Source organism: Lagenorhynchus albirostris, chromosome 3 (genome assembly GCF_949774975.1).
Source record: "Lagenorhynchus albirostris chromosome 3, mLagAlb1.1, whole genome shotgun sequence".
Classification (NCBI taxonomy): domain Eukaryota; kingdom Metazoa; phylum Chordata; class Mammalia; order Artiodactyla; family Delphinidae; genus Lagenorhynchus; species Lagenorhynchus albirostris.
The window spans coordinates 76,820,018-76,837,391 of NC_083097.1; the positions used below are offsets into that span (position 1 = coordinate 76,820,018).

Below are 17,374 nucleotides of genomic sequence, written 5' to 3' on the forward strand. Positions count from 1 at the left end.
CTGTATCAAAGTAGGTCTCCCTTGTTATTCTGTATCTTAGGTTTTTCTCAAAGCACATATCACAGTAACTTGTAATTATTCTTAGTTTATTTACGAGTATGTTTTTTGCCTCCCCTACTAGGCTGTAAGCTTCATGAGGCCAGGGACTCTGTTTTTATTCACCATTGTATCTCTAGATCTTTCACAGTGCCTGGCACATACTAAATACTCAATAAACATTGGTTCACTCAGTCCATCATCCCCCAAAAAGAAACCTTCCAGGAAGTTCCTTTCATTTATTTACTATATTCAAATGGATCCAAATGTCACACCACAGGGCTTCCCTGGTGGCGCAGTGGTTGAGAGTCTGCCTGCCGATGCAGGGGACACAGGTTCGTGCCCCGGTTCGGGAAGATCCCACATGCCGCGGAGCGGCTGGGCCCGTGAGCCATGGCCGCTGGGCCTGCGCGTCCGGAGCCTGTGCTCCGCAACGGGAGAGGCCACAACAGTGAGAGGCCCGCGTACCGCAAAAAAAAAAACACACACACACAAATGTCACACTACATTGAAATCTCAATATTATGAATCAGAGAATGATAACAGTTTCTCTACCCGTTTTTATCTTTTGAGGATTCTTAGGATCATACTGAAGTCTTTTGCTATTTGTGAATTTTATGGTTAAAATGAAAGGAAATTATTTTCTTTTGTGATGTAATCAATGGTAATTAAATTTCTTTATTCCAGGATGGAAGGCTAACATTTTATCCAGGGAGTCGGGTAGTGAAACTTCCTTTTATCAACTTCATGAAAGCACATGGCACGTCCTTTCTGAACGCCTACACAAACTCTCCGATCTGCTGCCCATCGCGCGCAGGTATGAGCATGCTTTAATATTACTGGAAGTGGTCCCATGCTGAAAATGTTTTCACAATTTAAAAAATTATACCCCCAAATAGGATAGTAAGTCATATTTGGCATCTAATAAAAAAATTTTAATATATGTGATGTGTGTTATAAGGTATGTATTGGGTATTGGGGTTTTTTAAGAATAGGAATTTTATCACCTAAATTGGTATTTAGTTCAAGTATTATTGTTTCATTTCCCTTAGGATTGGTGACAAAAAATCTTTTGACTATCCAGGCAAATTAGGAAATGCTCATATTTCCTTGAAGAGTTCTATTTCCAAGGAAATTTTTTAGTAAGAGATAGGGAGCTGGGAGGAGACTTCAAAGTATACCACAAAGTCGTTAGAACTTTTCAGATATATCTGGATTTTTCTGTATTATTTCAGATTACATATTTTTTCTCTTCAGTTCCAATTCACTTCTATCCCAAATTTAATTGTTCACTTTTATTACAGTAATTTAACAAATAGGCATAGTTTTAATGGCAAAATAACAGTGATATTAAGCCATGACTAACTGAAAAATCAGGGAAAATTGACATTTTTATAAATTCTATTGTCTGATAGAGTTGTTTTCTTTCTCCTCTTGCTTTGGAACTCATAAATAGCACCCAACAATCTTCTTTTGTCCATAAGTTCCTGACATCATATTCTCTGTGATTTGAGTCACAAGTTCTTTCACCTACATTTTCAGCACCATCAACTATATAATCACCAATGATTAAAGGAAACCTAAACTCTATTTTAAATATTTCAATAGTGAAGGACCAGGTATATTAAAAACATGTTTGTTAATTTTTTTATTCTTTATTGAGCAAGTGGAATGAGCAATGGACCAGGGTGAGGTGATGTCTGGATTCCAATCCTCAATGGACCACGTCAAGCAAGTCCCTCAGTTTCTTTATCTACAGAATGCTGTATGTGCTGTGTCCCTCACAGTGTTGTTCCCAGCATCAAATGAGATAATGGATTTTAAAAAGTGCTCAATGAACTCTAAAGGTTTCAAAAATGTTAGGTGATGCTTTTTCTGGAAGAAGTATATTTTGGAGAGTTTGAACAAAGAGAAGGAATAATAGTGATAAAAACTAACATTTATTGCATTCTTACTATGTGCCTGGCAACATAACTGCCTTACATGTCTTAATTTATATAATACCCCACATTTCACAAAGTAGATATTGTTATTATCCCCATTTTGCAGATGAAAACTAAAGTACTGAAAGGTTAAATAACTTATCAAAGGTCACTCAGTAACTAGCATCATTGGGATTCAAAGCCAGGTAATGCCCCATTCCACTCCTCAAAAAGAAAGCATTTTGTTAGATGAGAAAAGGATTCAACCCTGCCATGTGTGTACACAGAAAAGGGAAAAGGAAAGGGATTTCTTTCCAGTTTTACCGAGATGTAATTGACATATAACACTGTATTAGTTTAAGGTATACACCATATTCTAGAGAAAATAAGAACACTTCCATGAGTTGAACCAGTCAGATTAGGCTTATGTGCATCCACATAACACTTCTGGTAATCTGTCCCCAATATACAGCCATAATGCTACCTCCCAAAAAACTAACAATGAGGTCACTACCAAAGCCAAGCTCCAAACACTGGGGCCTTATTAACACCTGTGTCCCCAACAGCAACATAACTGCTGAACACATGATAAATGCCATAGTCAACCCGCAATCAGTAAGGACCTGCTATCTGCCTGATCACCAGGTTTTCAGAATCTGAAACAGACATTTTAGGAAATAATTATAACAATTAATGAAAGCAGGTATGAAGTTAAGTTTTTATTCTTTATTGAGCAAGTGGAATGAGATAACACAAAGAAAACCTCCACACTCTATCTGCACAAAGCAGAGGAGGCTAAAGTACTGAAGGGATGCTTATACTGAATTATAAAGGCACACAGGTAGACAAGGTGATAAATCAGATAAGACACAGCAAATACACTAAGATGCAACATCTCTTCACGAAAAATTTCATTTGATCTCAATCAGCAATCTAGGTTAGTACACATAAGTAATCACACATTTGCTACTGACTAGTTCCTCATCTTTGCTTTCTATTTTTTCATTTACTTGTATATTCTTCAGTTTCTGTCATCAGTGTCTTAAAGTTTTTAGTGTACAGATCTTTCATCTCTTTGGTTAAATTTATTCATTAGTATTTTATTCTTTTTTATACGATCATAAATGGATTTTTTGGGTAATTTTTTCTGGTAGTTCATCATTAGTATATAGAAATGCAACTGATTTTTGCATATTGATTTTATATCCTGCAACTTTACTAAACGTATTGATTAGTTCTAACAGTTTTTTGGTAAAGTCTTTTTGGTTTTCTATATATAATATCATGTTTCTGCAAATAGGGACAATTTTACTTATTCTTTTCTGATTTGGATGCCTTTTATTTCTTTTTCTTGCTTAACTGCTCAGGCTAGGATTTCTAGAACTGTGTTGAATAAGAGTGCTGAGAGTGGGCACCCTTGTCTCGTTCCTGATCTTAGAGGAAAAACTTTTAGCTTTTTACCATTGAATATGATGTTAGCTGTGGGCTTCTATATATTCCTTCTATACCCAGTTTTTCAAGAGGTTTTTTTTAATTGGAGTATAGTTGCTTCACAATGTTGTGTTAGTTTCTGCTGTACAAGGAAGTGAATCAGCTATATGTATACATATATCCCCTCCCTCTTGGACCTTCCTCCCACTCCTCCCCCATTCCACCTGTCTACATCATCACAGAGCACTGAGCTGAGCTCCCTGTGCTATACAGCAGGTTCCCACTAGCTATCTTTTTTACACATGGTAGTGAATATATGTCAATCCTAATCTCTCAATTAATCCCACATGAATGAATGCTAAAATTTGTCAAAGGCTTTTTCTGCATCTATTGAGATGATCATATTTTTTTTTATCCCTCATTTTGCTGATGTGGTATATCACATTGATAGATTTGCAGATGTTGAACCATCTTTGCCTTCCTGGAGTAAATCCCAATTGATCATGATGTATGATTCTTTCAAAGTATTGTTAAATTAGGTTTGCTAATATTTTGTTGAGAATTTTTGCATCTATGTTCATCACAGATCTTGGCCTATTATTTCCTTTTCTTGTAGTGTCCTTGTCTTGTTTTGCTATCATGGTATTGCTGGCCTCATGAGTTTGGAAATGTTTCCTCATCTTCTCTTTTCTGGAAGAGTTTGAGAAGGACTGTTTTCTTTTTTAAATGTACCTCTTTGGCTTATTCTTTAAAATTTGTTTAATTAATTTATTTTTGGCTGTGTTGGGTCTTCGTTGCTGCACGTGGGCTTTCTCTAGTTGCATCCAGCGGGGGTTACTCTTCGTTGAGGTGTGCAGGCTTCTCATTGTGGTGGCTTCTCTTGTTGAGGAGCACGGGCTCTAGGCACACAGGCTTCAGTAGTTGTGGCTCGTGGGCTCTAGAGCACAGGCTCAGTAGTTGTGGAGCACAGGCTTAGTTGCTCTGCGGCATGTGGGATCTTCCTGGATCAGGGATCAAATCCGCGTCCCCTGCATTGGCAGGCAGATTCTTAACCACTGCACCACCAGGGAAGCCCCAGAAGGATTAGTTTTAATTCTGCTTTAAATGTTTGATAGAATGCACCAGTGAAGCCATCTGGTCCTGGACATTTCTTCATTGGGAGGTTTTTGATTACCGATTCAATCTCCTTACTCATAATTGGTCTGTTCAGCTTTTCTATTTCTTCATGATTCAATCTTGGTAGGTTTTACATTTCTAGGAACGTATCCAATTCTTCCAATTTGTTAGTATAATTGTTCATGGTAGTCTCTTGTGATCCTTTGTCTTTCTGTGGTATCAGTTGTAGTGTCTCCTCTTTAATTCCTAATTTTATTTGAGTCCCCTTGTTTTTTTCTTGGAAAGTCTAACTAAGGATTTGTCCATTTTATTTAAGAAAAAAAAAACAACTCTTAGTTTTTTTGTTTGTTTGTTTGGCTGCATCTTAGTTGTGGCACGTGGTGTCTTCACTGGAGGCGTGTGGGATTTTCGTTGTGGCACGAGCTCTTTGTCTTGGCACGCGGGCTTCTCTCTAGTTGTGGTGTGCAGGATTTTCTCTCTCTGGTTGTGGCGTGCAGGGTCCAGGGTGCATGGGCTCTATAGTTTGCGGCATGCAGGCTCTCTCATTGAGGTGCACGAGCTCAGTAGTTGTGGCTCACGGGCTTAGTTGCCCCGCAGCATGTGGGATCTTAGTTCCCTGACCAGGGATCAAAACCGCATCCCCTGCATTGTAAGGCAGATTCTTTACCACAAGGGAAGCCCCAACAACTCTTAGTTTTATTGATCTTTTCTATTGTCTTTTTAGTCTCTATTTATTTCCACTCTGATCTTTGTTATTTCCTTTCTTCTACTAACTTTGGGCTTAGTTTGTTCTTCTTTTCCTAGATCCTTGAGATATAAAGTTAGGTTGTTTATTTGAGTTATTTCTTTTTTATAATGTAGGCACTTAAAGTTGTGAACTTCCCTCTTAGAACTGCTTTTTCTGCATGCCATTTGTTTTGCTATGTTGTATTTCTATTTTCATCTGTCTCAAGATATTTTTTTGACCTCTCTTTTGATTTCTTCTTTGCCCCATTGGTTGTTCAGGAACATGTTGTTTAAACTCCATATATTTGTCAATTTTCCAGTTTTCTTCTTATAACTGATTCTAGTTTCATATCATTGTGGTCAGAAAAGATGCTTGATATGATTTCAGTCTTTTTAAATTTATGAAGACTTGTTTTGTGTCCTAACATATGATCTTCCTGGAGAATGTTCCATGTGCACTTGAGAAGAATGTACTTTCTTTTGCTTTTGGATGGAATGTACTGAAAATCTTAATTCCATCTGTTCTAACATGTAGGTTAAGTCCAGTGTTTCCTTATTGGTTTTCTGTCTGGAAGATCTATCTGCTGTTGAAGTCCCCTAGTATTATTGTATTGCTATCTATTTCTCCCTTTAGGTATGTTAATATTTGAAAAAAAAAGATTTATTGACTAAACAATGATAGCTGTAGAAAATGAGAGAGAAAACATAGAACACGTAAGTTTTTTGTGGCAAGCCAGTATATAGACAAGAAATAGGGAAAAGCCTTGAGGATTTTTGGGAAATGAGATCTGTACTTCATTTGACCAACTTGGAAAATTAACCAACAAATACTTAGTGATTATTTTTATGACTCAAGTCAGACAAGCTTTATATTTAATTCCATTTATTTACCTTAAACAACTTAACCTGTAAGCCAGAGGTCCCCAACCCCCGGGCCACAGACCGGTACTGGTCTGTGACCTGTTAGGAATTGGGCTGCATAGCAGGTGAGTGGTGGATGAGCAAGCGAAGCTTCATCTGTATTTACAGCCACCCCACATCGCTTGCATTACCACCTGCGCTCCACCTCCTGTCAGATCAGCAGCTGCATTAGATTCTCATAGGAGTGTGAACCCTACTGTGAACTGCGCATGTGAGGGGTCTAGGTTGTGCAATCCTTACGAGAATCTAATGCCTGATGATCTGAGGTGGAGCTGAGGCGGTGATGCTAGTGCTGGGGAGTGGCTGCAAATGCAGATTATCATTAGCAGAGAGGTTTGACTAAACAGAGACCATAATAAATCAATTGCTTGAAGACATATCAAAACCCTATCAGTGAATGGCAAGTGAAAACAAGCTCAGGGTTCCCACTGATTCTGCATTATGGTGAGTTGTATAATTATTTCATTATATATTACAACGTAATAATAATAGAAATAAAGGGAACAATAAATGTAATGTGCTTGAATCATCCCAAAACCATCCCCCCCTCCCCAGTCTGCAGAAAAGCTGTCTTCCACGAAACTGGTCCTTGGTGCCAAAAAGTTTGGGGACCGCTGCTGCAAGCCTTAGAGACTCACCTGTAAAATGGAAATAGTAATTCATTTCAGTTTTCCCCTTGATAAAACGAGGTAACAATCAAAAATGTTAGGTAAAACACTTAATGCAGATATATCTTGTTGCAGAGCACAAGCTCTAAACTAGTAGTCAGTCTCTTTCCTCTCAGTATAATTGTCTTAATCATTAAAACGAATTGTTAAGCTTTATTTACACTGATCCCATTTTTTTCCCCCAGCAATGTGGAGTGGCCTCTTCACTCACTTAACAGAATCTTGGAATAACTTTAAGGGCTTAGATCCAAATTATACAACATGGATGGATGTCATGGAGAAGCATGGCTACCGAACACAAAAATTTGGAAAACTGGACTATATTTCAGGGCATCACTCCATCAGGTAAAATATAATATAAAAATGATTCTAACAGGCAGCCCACTGCTATAATACATACATGTACCCTTTTTGACTTCTTTTATTTCTCCACAAAGGTGAATGTAAATCTCTTAATCCCTAGATTGTGTTAATTTGGCTAAATCTTTAGCCTTCTTTAATCTTCTTAAAATATTGAAATTATATGCTAGTAATTTTGTTTTTCTTAAACATTAAAGGTCTATAAAATTGTTTAGTCCATGATTTATTTTGATTTAGTTATACAAGGGCTACTTTATTACTCACTTTACAATTTGTTCTAAAGACCATAATCTTCTTGCTACTTGCTTTTTTCAGTTCTCCCCAACTTTATTCTATTGTAACTTTTTTTTTCTTTCATTTTACTCAGTCCTCAAAAATTAGGCAACTAATAAGCATAGGGAATAAGAGTAGAGATCTAGAATCAGATTGCCTACTTTTGAATCCTAGTTTCTCTGTTTACTACTAACTTGTAGTATAATCTTGGGAATATTATCTAAGCTAACTGAAGTTTAATTTCTTTGTTGTGAGCATTAAATGAAATAATATGTGCTCATTTCACAAAGTTTCACCAGTTTCTCTTTAAAATCCTTCTACTTTTTTGGAAAGTAAGGTTAATCCAAAGTAAGATACAACTATTCATATTATCCTATTTGAAATTGTTTTCTTTCTTTGTTTTCTCAGTCAGTCCAATAATAAAAAGAATCTAAGGTTGAATGCCTTGTATTGCATATCACTATCACTCTCTGTGTGAGATGGTTAAAATATGATCTGAGTTTTATTCCTCAGTGGGATAATAATTCTTGGAGGGCACAGACCCTGTTTCTCTTTCTCACTACTTTATTCCCACTTCCAATGTAGTGCCTGTACGTTGTAGGTACACATTAAATATTTGTTTAATGAATGAATGAATGGAATAAAAAGTTACAACTTATTATTTGATAAACATTGATATTCTATCTCACCTGGGTTAAAAGGAAAAGAGCCACTTAAACGTTGACATTTGGGAAATCAAAGATGGTTTTCAGTATAATAATTGCTGTAGCATATTTTCACTTTACTTACTGTCTCACCTGAGCTTAGGAAGCTTAAATAAGCTATCAAGACTATTTGTATTAGTGCTATATGTACCCACATAGTCATTTGACTGACAGATAGGTCAAGGCTGCTGTTAATAGCATGTCTGCAAAGGTTATATGAATTACAGCACGTTATCTTTCAGATTTTTCTGTGCGAGTTTAAAGATGGGTCTCAGAAAAAAAAGGTCTCTCAATATCAAATAGATGCATTCAATGTTTTTGATAGACTGACTCTCAAAACACGTTTTTATAACTTTGAGCTACCTTTACCTCTGAAATTAGCCATTTTTGAACCTGTTTATATTTTCAGCCAGAATTACAAGTCCCTTTAGTTTACTACCACAATTCTCCATCTGTATTTTTTTCAACATCAAATGATGCTTTCTTCTTTTACCAGTTTAAGGACACTAGTCCAGCTGTGTGTCCCTTACCATATATACTATACTGCACCAGACTGGGAACTTTAAGGGCTACACGCTTGTTTCTTCCAGATAACTGTTAAACAAGTGCTGGTGGTACTACTCATTAAGATGCCACTTACCGGCTTCCCTGGTGGTGCAGTGGTTAAGAATCCACCTGCCAATGCAGGGGACATGGGTTCAAGCCCTGATCCGGGAAGATCCCACATGCCGCAGAGCAACTAAGCCTGTGAGCCACAACTACTGAGCCCACGTGCCGCATCTACTGAAGCCCGCGCGCTCTAGAGCCTGTGCTCCACAACAAGAGAAGCCACCGCAATAAGCCTGCACACCACAACGAAGAGTAGCCCCCGCTCATTGCAACTAGAGAAAGCCCGTGCACAGCAACGAAGACCCAACACAGCCAAAAGTAATAAATAAATAAATTTATTTTTTTAAAAAATGCCACTTACTAACAACTATAAGACCAGGGCAAGTTATTTATCTACTCAGGATCCCAGTTTAATCAAATGAGCTTACTCTAGATGACTCTAAAGATTCTTCCTGGGCTTCCCTAGTGGCGCAGTGGTTGAGAGTCTGCCTGCTGATGCAGGGGACACGGGTCCGTGCCCTGGTCCAGGAGGATCCCACATGCCACGGAGCAGCTGGGCTCGTAAGCCATGGCCGCTGAGCCTGTGCGTCCGGAGCCTGTGCTCCACAACAGGAGAGGCCACAACAGTGAGAGGCCCGCGTACCACAAAAACAAACAAACAAACAAAAAACCCACACAAAGCATTGCAGCACTATTTACAATAGCCAGGACATGGAAGCAACCTAAATGTCCATCAACAGATGAATGGAAAAGGAAGATGTGGCACATATATACAATGGAATATTACTCAGCCATAAAAAGAAACGAAATTGAGCTATTTGTAATGAGGTGGATGGACCTAGAGTCTGTCATACAGAGTGAAGTAAGTCAGCAAGAGAAAAACAAATACCATATGCTAACACATATATATGGAATCTAAAAAAAAAGAAAAATAGTACTGATGAACCTACTTGCAGAGCAGGAATAAAGAGGTAAGACATAGAGAATGGACTTGAGGATGTGGGGTGGGAGGGTGAAGCTGGGGCAAAGTGAGAGTAGCATTAACATATATACACTACCGAATGTAAAATAGTTGGCTGGTGGGAAGCAGCAGCATAGCACAGGGAGATCCACTCAGTGCTTTGAGATGACCTAGAGGGGTGGCATAGGAAGGATGGGAGGGAGGCTCAAGAGGGAGGGGAGATGGGGACATGTGTATGCATATGGCTGTTTCACTTTGGTGTGCAACAGAAACTAACACAGTATTGTGAAGCAATTATACTCCAATAAAGATTAAAAAAAAAAAAGGCACAAAGGGAAATTCCGCCTCCTCTCCCCGCTCCCTCCATTACCATGAAAGTTAACCAGTTTAAATGAATTTCTTTGATCAAAGTGACCTAGAGAATAATGATGTCTATCATTATTAGGCTCTTACTACCTACTAGGCACTGCATTAGGTTTAAGGTAAAATATTTCCAAAAAGTCACTATGTATCTTCGTAGGCTTGGTAGAGTCATATATTCAGAAACATACATTGAACACTTAATATCTATTAGTAGGTAAAGGAACAATTTGCAGATTTACCAAAAGACTAATTATGCAGTGAAAACGAATTTGGATTATCCGTCTAAGAACAGAGGCTGTACTTATACTAATCTCAGGAGATGGAACTGGGAATAATTCTGATTCTTTTTTTTATTTTTTTATTATTTTATTTATTTTTGGCTGTGTTGGGTCTTTGTTGCTGTGCGCGGGCTTTCTGTAATTGCAGCGAGCGGGGGCTACTCTTTGTTGCGGTGCACGGGCCTCTCACTGTGGTGGCTTCTCTTGTTGCGGAGCACAGGCTCTAGGCGCACGGGCTTCAGTAGTTGTGGCTCGCGGGCTCTAGAGCGCAGGCTCAGTAATTGTGGCTTGCGAGCCTAGATGCTCTGCGGCATGTGGGATCTTCCCAGACCAGGGTTCAAACCCATGTCCCCTGCATTGGCAGGTGGATTCCCAACCACTGCCCCAGCAGGGAAGCCCAATAATTCTGATTCTAATACAACTTTAAGGACCTCAGTTGCAGGAGTTAGGAAAACTTTATCCTGGTTCTCTGTCATTAACATAATTTCTGAGTTGTTTGTCTCCTCTCTGGGTCTTTTCTCAGCTACATCATTTCCAACCAGAACTTTGACCTGCATGACGCTTTTTGACTCAAACTCCATCTCCTTCTAGTGACGTGCTCTACCTTATAGCTGCATTCTAGGTAATTGCCAGTCACCTGTTTTTCCTTTCCAAATTCAAATTCTGTAAACAAGGATGATAGGCCCAACGCATATTTCATCCCAGACTCCATCATAATCACTGACCAGGTTAAGGACCCAAGGATCTGGTGCTTAGGTCGGATGCGCACCCCTGGCCAGTGGACAGGATAGGAGAAGAGTTAAATCCTACACAGTGTGGTCATCTGGGTCACCTCTTCAGCAAGGGCTATGGACATGGTAACATATTCAGTGCAGTGACTATTTGGTTAATTACTAATGAAAGAGTTACTGGGGGATAATCCACCCACTTTATCTTTCAGATATAATGACATTTTGTCCAGGCTGTATTTTCTGTATAATACTGAAAAGCAAAAGCTTACAAAAAATTTTAAACGTTAGAGTTGCTTAAGTTGATATATTAAATTACTTTAAAAGTGTAAGAAGAATCTTCCGCTTATGTGATATAAAAGAAGTCAATGTGATCTAAACCATTAGAGTTATAATCATAACCAAACTATTTCATCACAATTGCTTTTTCCGCAAGGTAGCAAATGGGCCTTTATTTTTTAAAGTATAGTAGTAGAAGGAGTTTATGCCTGAGTGCATATGAGGAGGTAGTGTCATTTTGGTAGCTAAGGGAGTCACCTCAAGTTCAGCCTAGCACAATACCTTGTACATGGTAGACATTCAATAACTCTTTCTTGAATTAAATCAAAAAGCCTGCCTTTATTTAAAACCAAACTGCAGCAAATACTCTGTTAAGGGCTACAGTCACTGTCACCTAGAACTCAAAGTTTTAAATATTGATGTTCCAACAGTGATGAATTCACTAGCAGGCTAGGAAATGGCTAAATGGGAGTTCATAACCTGAAGTCCATGAAACCCCTGAGTACCCCCACACACACTCATGCAAAACAAACCTTTTGTTTGAAATTTATTTACTATTATATAATTTTATAATATATAATTGCATAAATATATTTACAATAAATATATAATAAAATATAAGACACAGAATGAATAACAATTGTTATTCATTCAATTAAAACAGACTTTTTGTGAGTGATCATATATGTAAAGATAGATGACAGCCTTGTGAGTCCCTTAAAAAACAGTGTGTTTCTCAGCTTTGAGAAAAGAACATTTAATGGGAATGAATATGGATTCCATTTTCTCTTACCGAATTTATCAGGCCGATAGTGAAATTTGCAAGGGCATGATTCAGAACTGTAATTTTTCCATGCAAGAGACTTATCTGAGACACATTAGCTGTTAAAGTCCCATCGAGAACAATGATTCTTTGTGTGAAAGGGATCCATTTGCACATAACTCTTAAAGTCTGAGATAGTTGAATTATTTAGTAATCTTAGGAAGCTGAAGGTTTAAGTCGACGCTCCTAATTCATTTTGAAAGACAACTGTTATGTTCTCATCAATTTTAATGTATGATACTTTTTCAAATGTTATCGTCCCTATGTAAATTCACCTGGTGCTACCTGTGAGCTGATTGTCTCCAATACTGCAGCAGTGGAGTTCGGCACATTGGCACAGAAAACCCACAAAGCAATGGCATAGATACAAATTTATGCAATAATTCGTTGCTAACATGTTAGTTTTATATGCCATTTATATTAGGAGGAGATTTTGCTTTTAAAAAGAATAAAATTGCTGATTGCTGGATAGTGCATTTAGCCATTTTCTGGAATCGATCCAAGGTAGAATAATTCTCCTATTCATGGGCTACTGTGGAAGCTATTTTAATGATCTTCTCTAAAAATTGAGGCTTTTTTGCATAAAAATTCTTACACTGTTATGTGGAGTGGTGCATCTCAAAATGTAACATGCATGCAGATCACCTGGGCGTCTTATTAAATGCCCTTCCCAATTCAGTGGGTCTGGGATGGGGCTCTAGATTCTGCATATTTAACAAGCTCTCAGGTGATGCTGATGCTGCTTGAAATAGCAAAGATATAAGGAACTGGACCTCAGAGAGAGGTAAGACAAGATATAGCCAGTTGTGAATGCCTTTATCAGAAACATGTGGTTACTTTTGTGTCCCTTTGAGAAGAGAAGCCTCTCTTACATTTCTACAAAGAGGTAAAGTAAACCTTGGACCACTTAGGAGGGGCACTTAGTATATATGCACAAAATGACACAGTGAAGCCTAAGTTTATAGAGAACAATTTCCTTTGAGATAGGGGTACTCCACATCCAAACTCCCACCTGAGGCTTCGTTACAGTGGTCTCCGCCACTGTACATTCATGAGAGCAGGAGAGTGAAAAAGTCAAAAAATGATGTCTTACTATCTTTATGACAATAGTTTTGACCTTGTGGACCTCCTGAAAGCCTCTCGGGTACGTCCCAGAGATCCCTGAGCCACACTTTGAGAAATGCTGGCATATAGGAAACTATACAGTGTATGTTTGTGTCTATTTGCAAGTAACAGGGTAAATTTATAATGAGAGGAGCCAATGAATCAAAGTATCTAAACCACAGGTAGTTTTGGTTCCTCCCCATTAACACAAGCCCTTGTTTATTGTCCTGATTGAAGCCGTACTCTTAATATTTCAGACAAAGTACATAGAAATGGAATGGAAAGAAATTTATTCAAAATACCCCTGTGACCAACTAATTAGAAAGGTTATATTTGGAGGAGGTTATATAGCAAGTAATGGTGGGTAGCGGGTAGGGGAAGACAACACTGAACAGTAATAAAAAGTAGGTCTAAGCACATGGTCAAAAGATAATGTTTCCTGGTGCAACAGTTTGACCTGGTTAAAGAGGGATGGAGGGCTTCCCTGGTGGCACAGTGGTTGAGAGTCCGCCTGCCGATGCAGGGGACATGGGTTCGTGCCCCGGTCTGGGAAGATCCCACATGCTGCGGAGCAGCTGGGCCCGTGGGCCATGGCCGCTGAGCCTGCGCTTCCGGAGCCTGTGTTCCGCAACGGGAGAGGCCACAACAGTGAGAGGCCCGTGTACCGCAAAAAAAAAAAAAAAAGAAAGAAAAAAGGGATGGAGACATTCGTTGTTTAGTAGAGAGAATTATAATTTTAAGTTATCTTTCTGTCACAGTAATTGTCATCGACTATGAGGCTGCATATTCACATTCTCTTCCCCGATTTTCCTCATTAGTGTTACTGGCCAGGAGAAATTTGGGCTGGGAAAAGGGACTTTGAGCTGAGAATTGCAGCTCCTGGAGCACCTACTGCTTATACTACATACACTTAACAATGGCCCAGGAGGATTGGGTTGGCCCAGGGAGTAGTGAGAGTAGAAGAGAGAATCATCATTGATTATAACTATTAATATGTATTGAATATCTAAAAAGTGCTAAATGTTTTTGAGTTATAACGAAGTAAATTTTAATTTTACACTTAGGCACAATGCTTGAACATGGGTCAGCTAATCAAAGTATTACCCTCTTGATCAGCTAGCTTACTCAAGATTCTTGGAATAGCCAGAAAGAGTTAAAAGGGAAAATTATGAGAGGCACCTTTACCTTCAACCATAATCCTGTTTCTGCTGCCCCAGTAATGCCGAAAGCATTTGTTATACTCTACTTCACTACCAGCAGTTATGGCAATCATGCCAAAAGCCCACACACTCAGGAATAGACAAAAGAAGATGCCACTAAGAAAGAAGGGTAAATCACGTGTTATTTAGTGAGAGGACAAAAGTGAAACTAAGTTTGAAATTAGCCATAATGGTAAGACCAGGCCAAAATTAAGTTGATTTGAGCCTTTTTACCCTTAAGGGAACCAACCTGGGCTAAAAGAATCTCAGAAACAAAGAATTAAAAAAAAAAAAAAAACACAAAGAAAGGAAAGGGGCATAACCTTGCCAGAAAGATTAAATGAAATCACACTCATTGCTGTGGCAAAAGATGGTAATCTGGGGCTTCCCTGGTGGTGCAGTGGTTGGGAGTCCACCTGCAGATGCAGGGGACACGGGTTCGTGCCCCGGTCCGGGAAGATCCCATATGCCGCGGAGCAGCGGGGCCCGTGAGCCATGGCCCCTGAGCCTGTGCGTCCGGAGCCTGTGCTCTGCAACGGGAGAGGCCGCAGCAGTGAGAGGCCCGCGTACCGCAAAAAAAAAAAAAAAAAAAAGATGGTAATCTGGGTTCAATATAGCCATCTTTCAAGGCAAGATCTTTCCTTGAGATGTTCTAGACTCACTCATGACTGCCTTGTAAGGTGAACTGAGTAGTTTGGTTAGCACAGTCAGAACAATAGTGTATACTTGAGTTAATCCAAAGCCTGGTAAAGGCTCTGATCACCAATTAGGGTTTCTGCACCCAATTCCATTGTGTGGGGTGGTTTCCACACACTACCAACTCTCTGGACACCAAGTGGATGTCCTTCAATTCAACTGAACTCCACAGGTTAAGGGCCCAGTCCTACAAGACTGCCCTCACTCCCCCACTTCAGATGCAAATCACAAGTCCAGGTTGTCACCTATGATTCTGACTGACCAGCTATAAAATCAGAGGGCCCCATGACCTCTTCCTTGGGTTCAATTAATTTGCTAGAGTGGCTCACAGAACTCGGTGAAACATTTCACTTACTAGACTACCAGTTTATTATAAAAGGCTATAACTCAGGAACAGCCAAATGGAAGAGATGCATGGGGAAAGGGCATGATGCTTCCCTACCCTCACCTAAGGCGGTGCCACTCTCCCACCCCTCCCCAGTCCGCTCCTTTTCTGGGTTTTATAGAGGCTTCATTACGCAGGCATGATTGATTAAATCATTGACCACTGGTGATTGAACTCAATTTCCATTCCCTCTCCAGCCTCCTCCTTCCCCGGAGATCAGTGGGGTGGGACTAAAAGTTTCAGCCCTCTAATCTCTCCTTTGGTTCTGGCAACCAGCCCAAAAGTAACCTCATTAACATAACAAAAGACACCTTTGTGTCTTTCACTTAGAAAATCTGAGGATTTTAGGAACTCTGGACCAGAATCAGGGAAGAAGACCAAATGTATATTTTTTTATTATAAATCACAATATCACACCGGACAACTAGTTAGGTTGTATTACAAGCTTTTTTGTAATTTTCTTGCTTCCTGCAATAATTTCTCAGCCATATTTTCCCACGTAACACTTCTTCGTTGAAAAGAAAGCACTTTGGTTCCTAAACATCCTGTGTGAATCTCAGTAACCTATTTCTGCTTATCACAAAATCCTAGAGCTCTACCGCAAGTACTGCTGGTGTGATAAACCCCTAGCATCTCACTCCTCTGCAGTAGCTCCGATAATAGCCACATGTAGTTCTCTCATTCAGCAGTGACTTAAGCAACATTTACATTGTTTGGTAGTATGATAAATTTTACAAAACTTACGATTTTAGGATTTTCTATTTGTTAGAATTAATTAAAATCTGTTAGATGCAATTCTGCTGAGATTCTAGTTTTCATTGTTTTTATCAAAATATATTGAATATCAACTATGAAAAATTATATTTTTATTATGGTTGCTTAAATTTATTTACCTGTCTTCAAAAGGCAGATAAAAGTTCTACTTAGTTCATCTATAAGCCATTAGTCATTTTGTGTGGTTTGAAACTTCCCTTATATGGAGTATTATGTTTTAATATAAAATAGTCTTTATTTTCATGTGGGTATCTGAATTTTTTAAGCTCTTTTCTTAATTGATAGGGCACTTCAGAGGTGTTTGCCTCAACCAAAACACAAAAACAGGCTTCTTAGAAATGTCCAAGAGTTCTTCCTAAACAATTATGCCAACTAAAAATACTTACATAATATGAGGATATATGTATATGTATAGCTGATTCACTTTGTTATACATCAGAAACTAACACAACATTGTAAAGCAATTATACTCCAATAAAGATGTTAAAAAAATACATACATTATTGAGGAAAAAGTAGTGGTACTACTACATACTTCTGAAGCCGTTAGATAAAATATTGAGAGAAATTTAATTGATCAAATCATTTAGCTTTTAAATTACCAGCTAAAGAAAATACATCTAGAAATTTGCATCACCATTAGCTTAGCTTAAACCATAGTCAAAATTGTTCTTATAATGAGAAAAGATATAGCTGAAAACAATGTAAAACCTGAGACTTCAGAAACACGTAAGGTACACATGGGAGGTAAGATTTTTCTAAATATAAAGACAATGATAGGAGGAAATTATTGTAGCTTTGGTTAGAAATACTATCTCTCTTATTCTGACAGAAAAAAAGACAAAATGCTAAAAAATTCAAAAGAAATACTAGGAATTTGAAATATTTATTTTACTAAATATTTTATTATGAGAAAAAAGTAACCTTTGTAAATAATGTCTTAGTTTTAAAGAACACATAGGTGAATATTTGATTCTTGTTATTTTTTTCTTGGTTTTTGAATTTGCAATGCTCAGTAC

General features: G+C 38.4%; 2 protein-coding genes across 3 annotated transcripts in view; one reads left to right on the plus strand and one right to left on the minus strand.

The window, feature by feature from the left end:
* SKIC3 (SKI3 subunit of superkiller complex) overlaps positions 1-17,374 on the minus strand; it is a 242,511-nt gene that overhangs the window by 93,548 nt on the left and 131,589 nt on the right. The gene's annotated exons all lie outside the window — the stretch shown is intronic.
* The window catches only part of ARSK (arylsulfatase family member K), a 42,428-nt gene that overhangs the window by 7,282 nt on the left and 17,772 nt on the right, over positions 1-17,374 (plus strand). For both annotated transcript variants that reach the window (XM_060143303.1, XM_060143304.1), the window contains exons 2-3: positions 724-853; positions 7,006-7,165. In XM_060143303.1, coding sequence (XP_059999286.1) covers positions 724-853; positions 7,006-7,165 — 290 coding nt within the window. The remainder of the gene's footprint in view (positions 1-723; positions 854-7,005; positions 7,166-17,374) is intronic.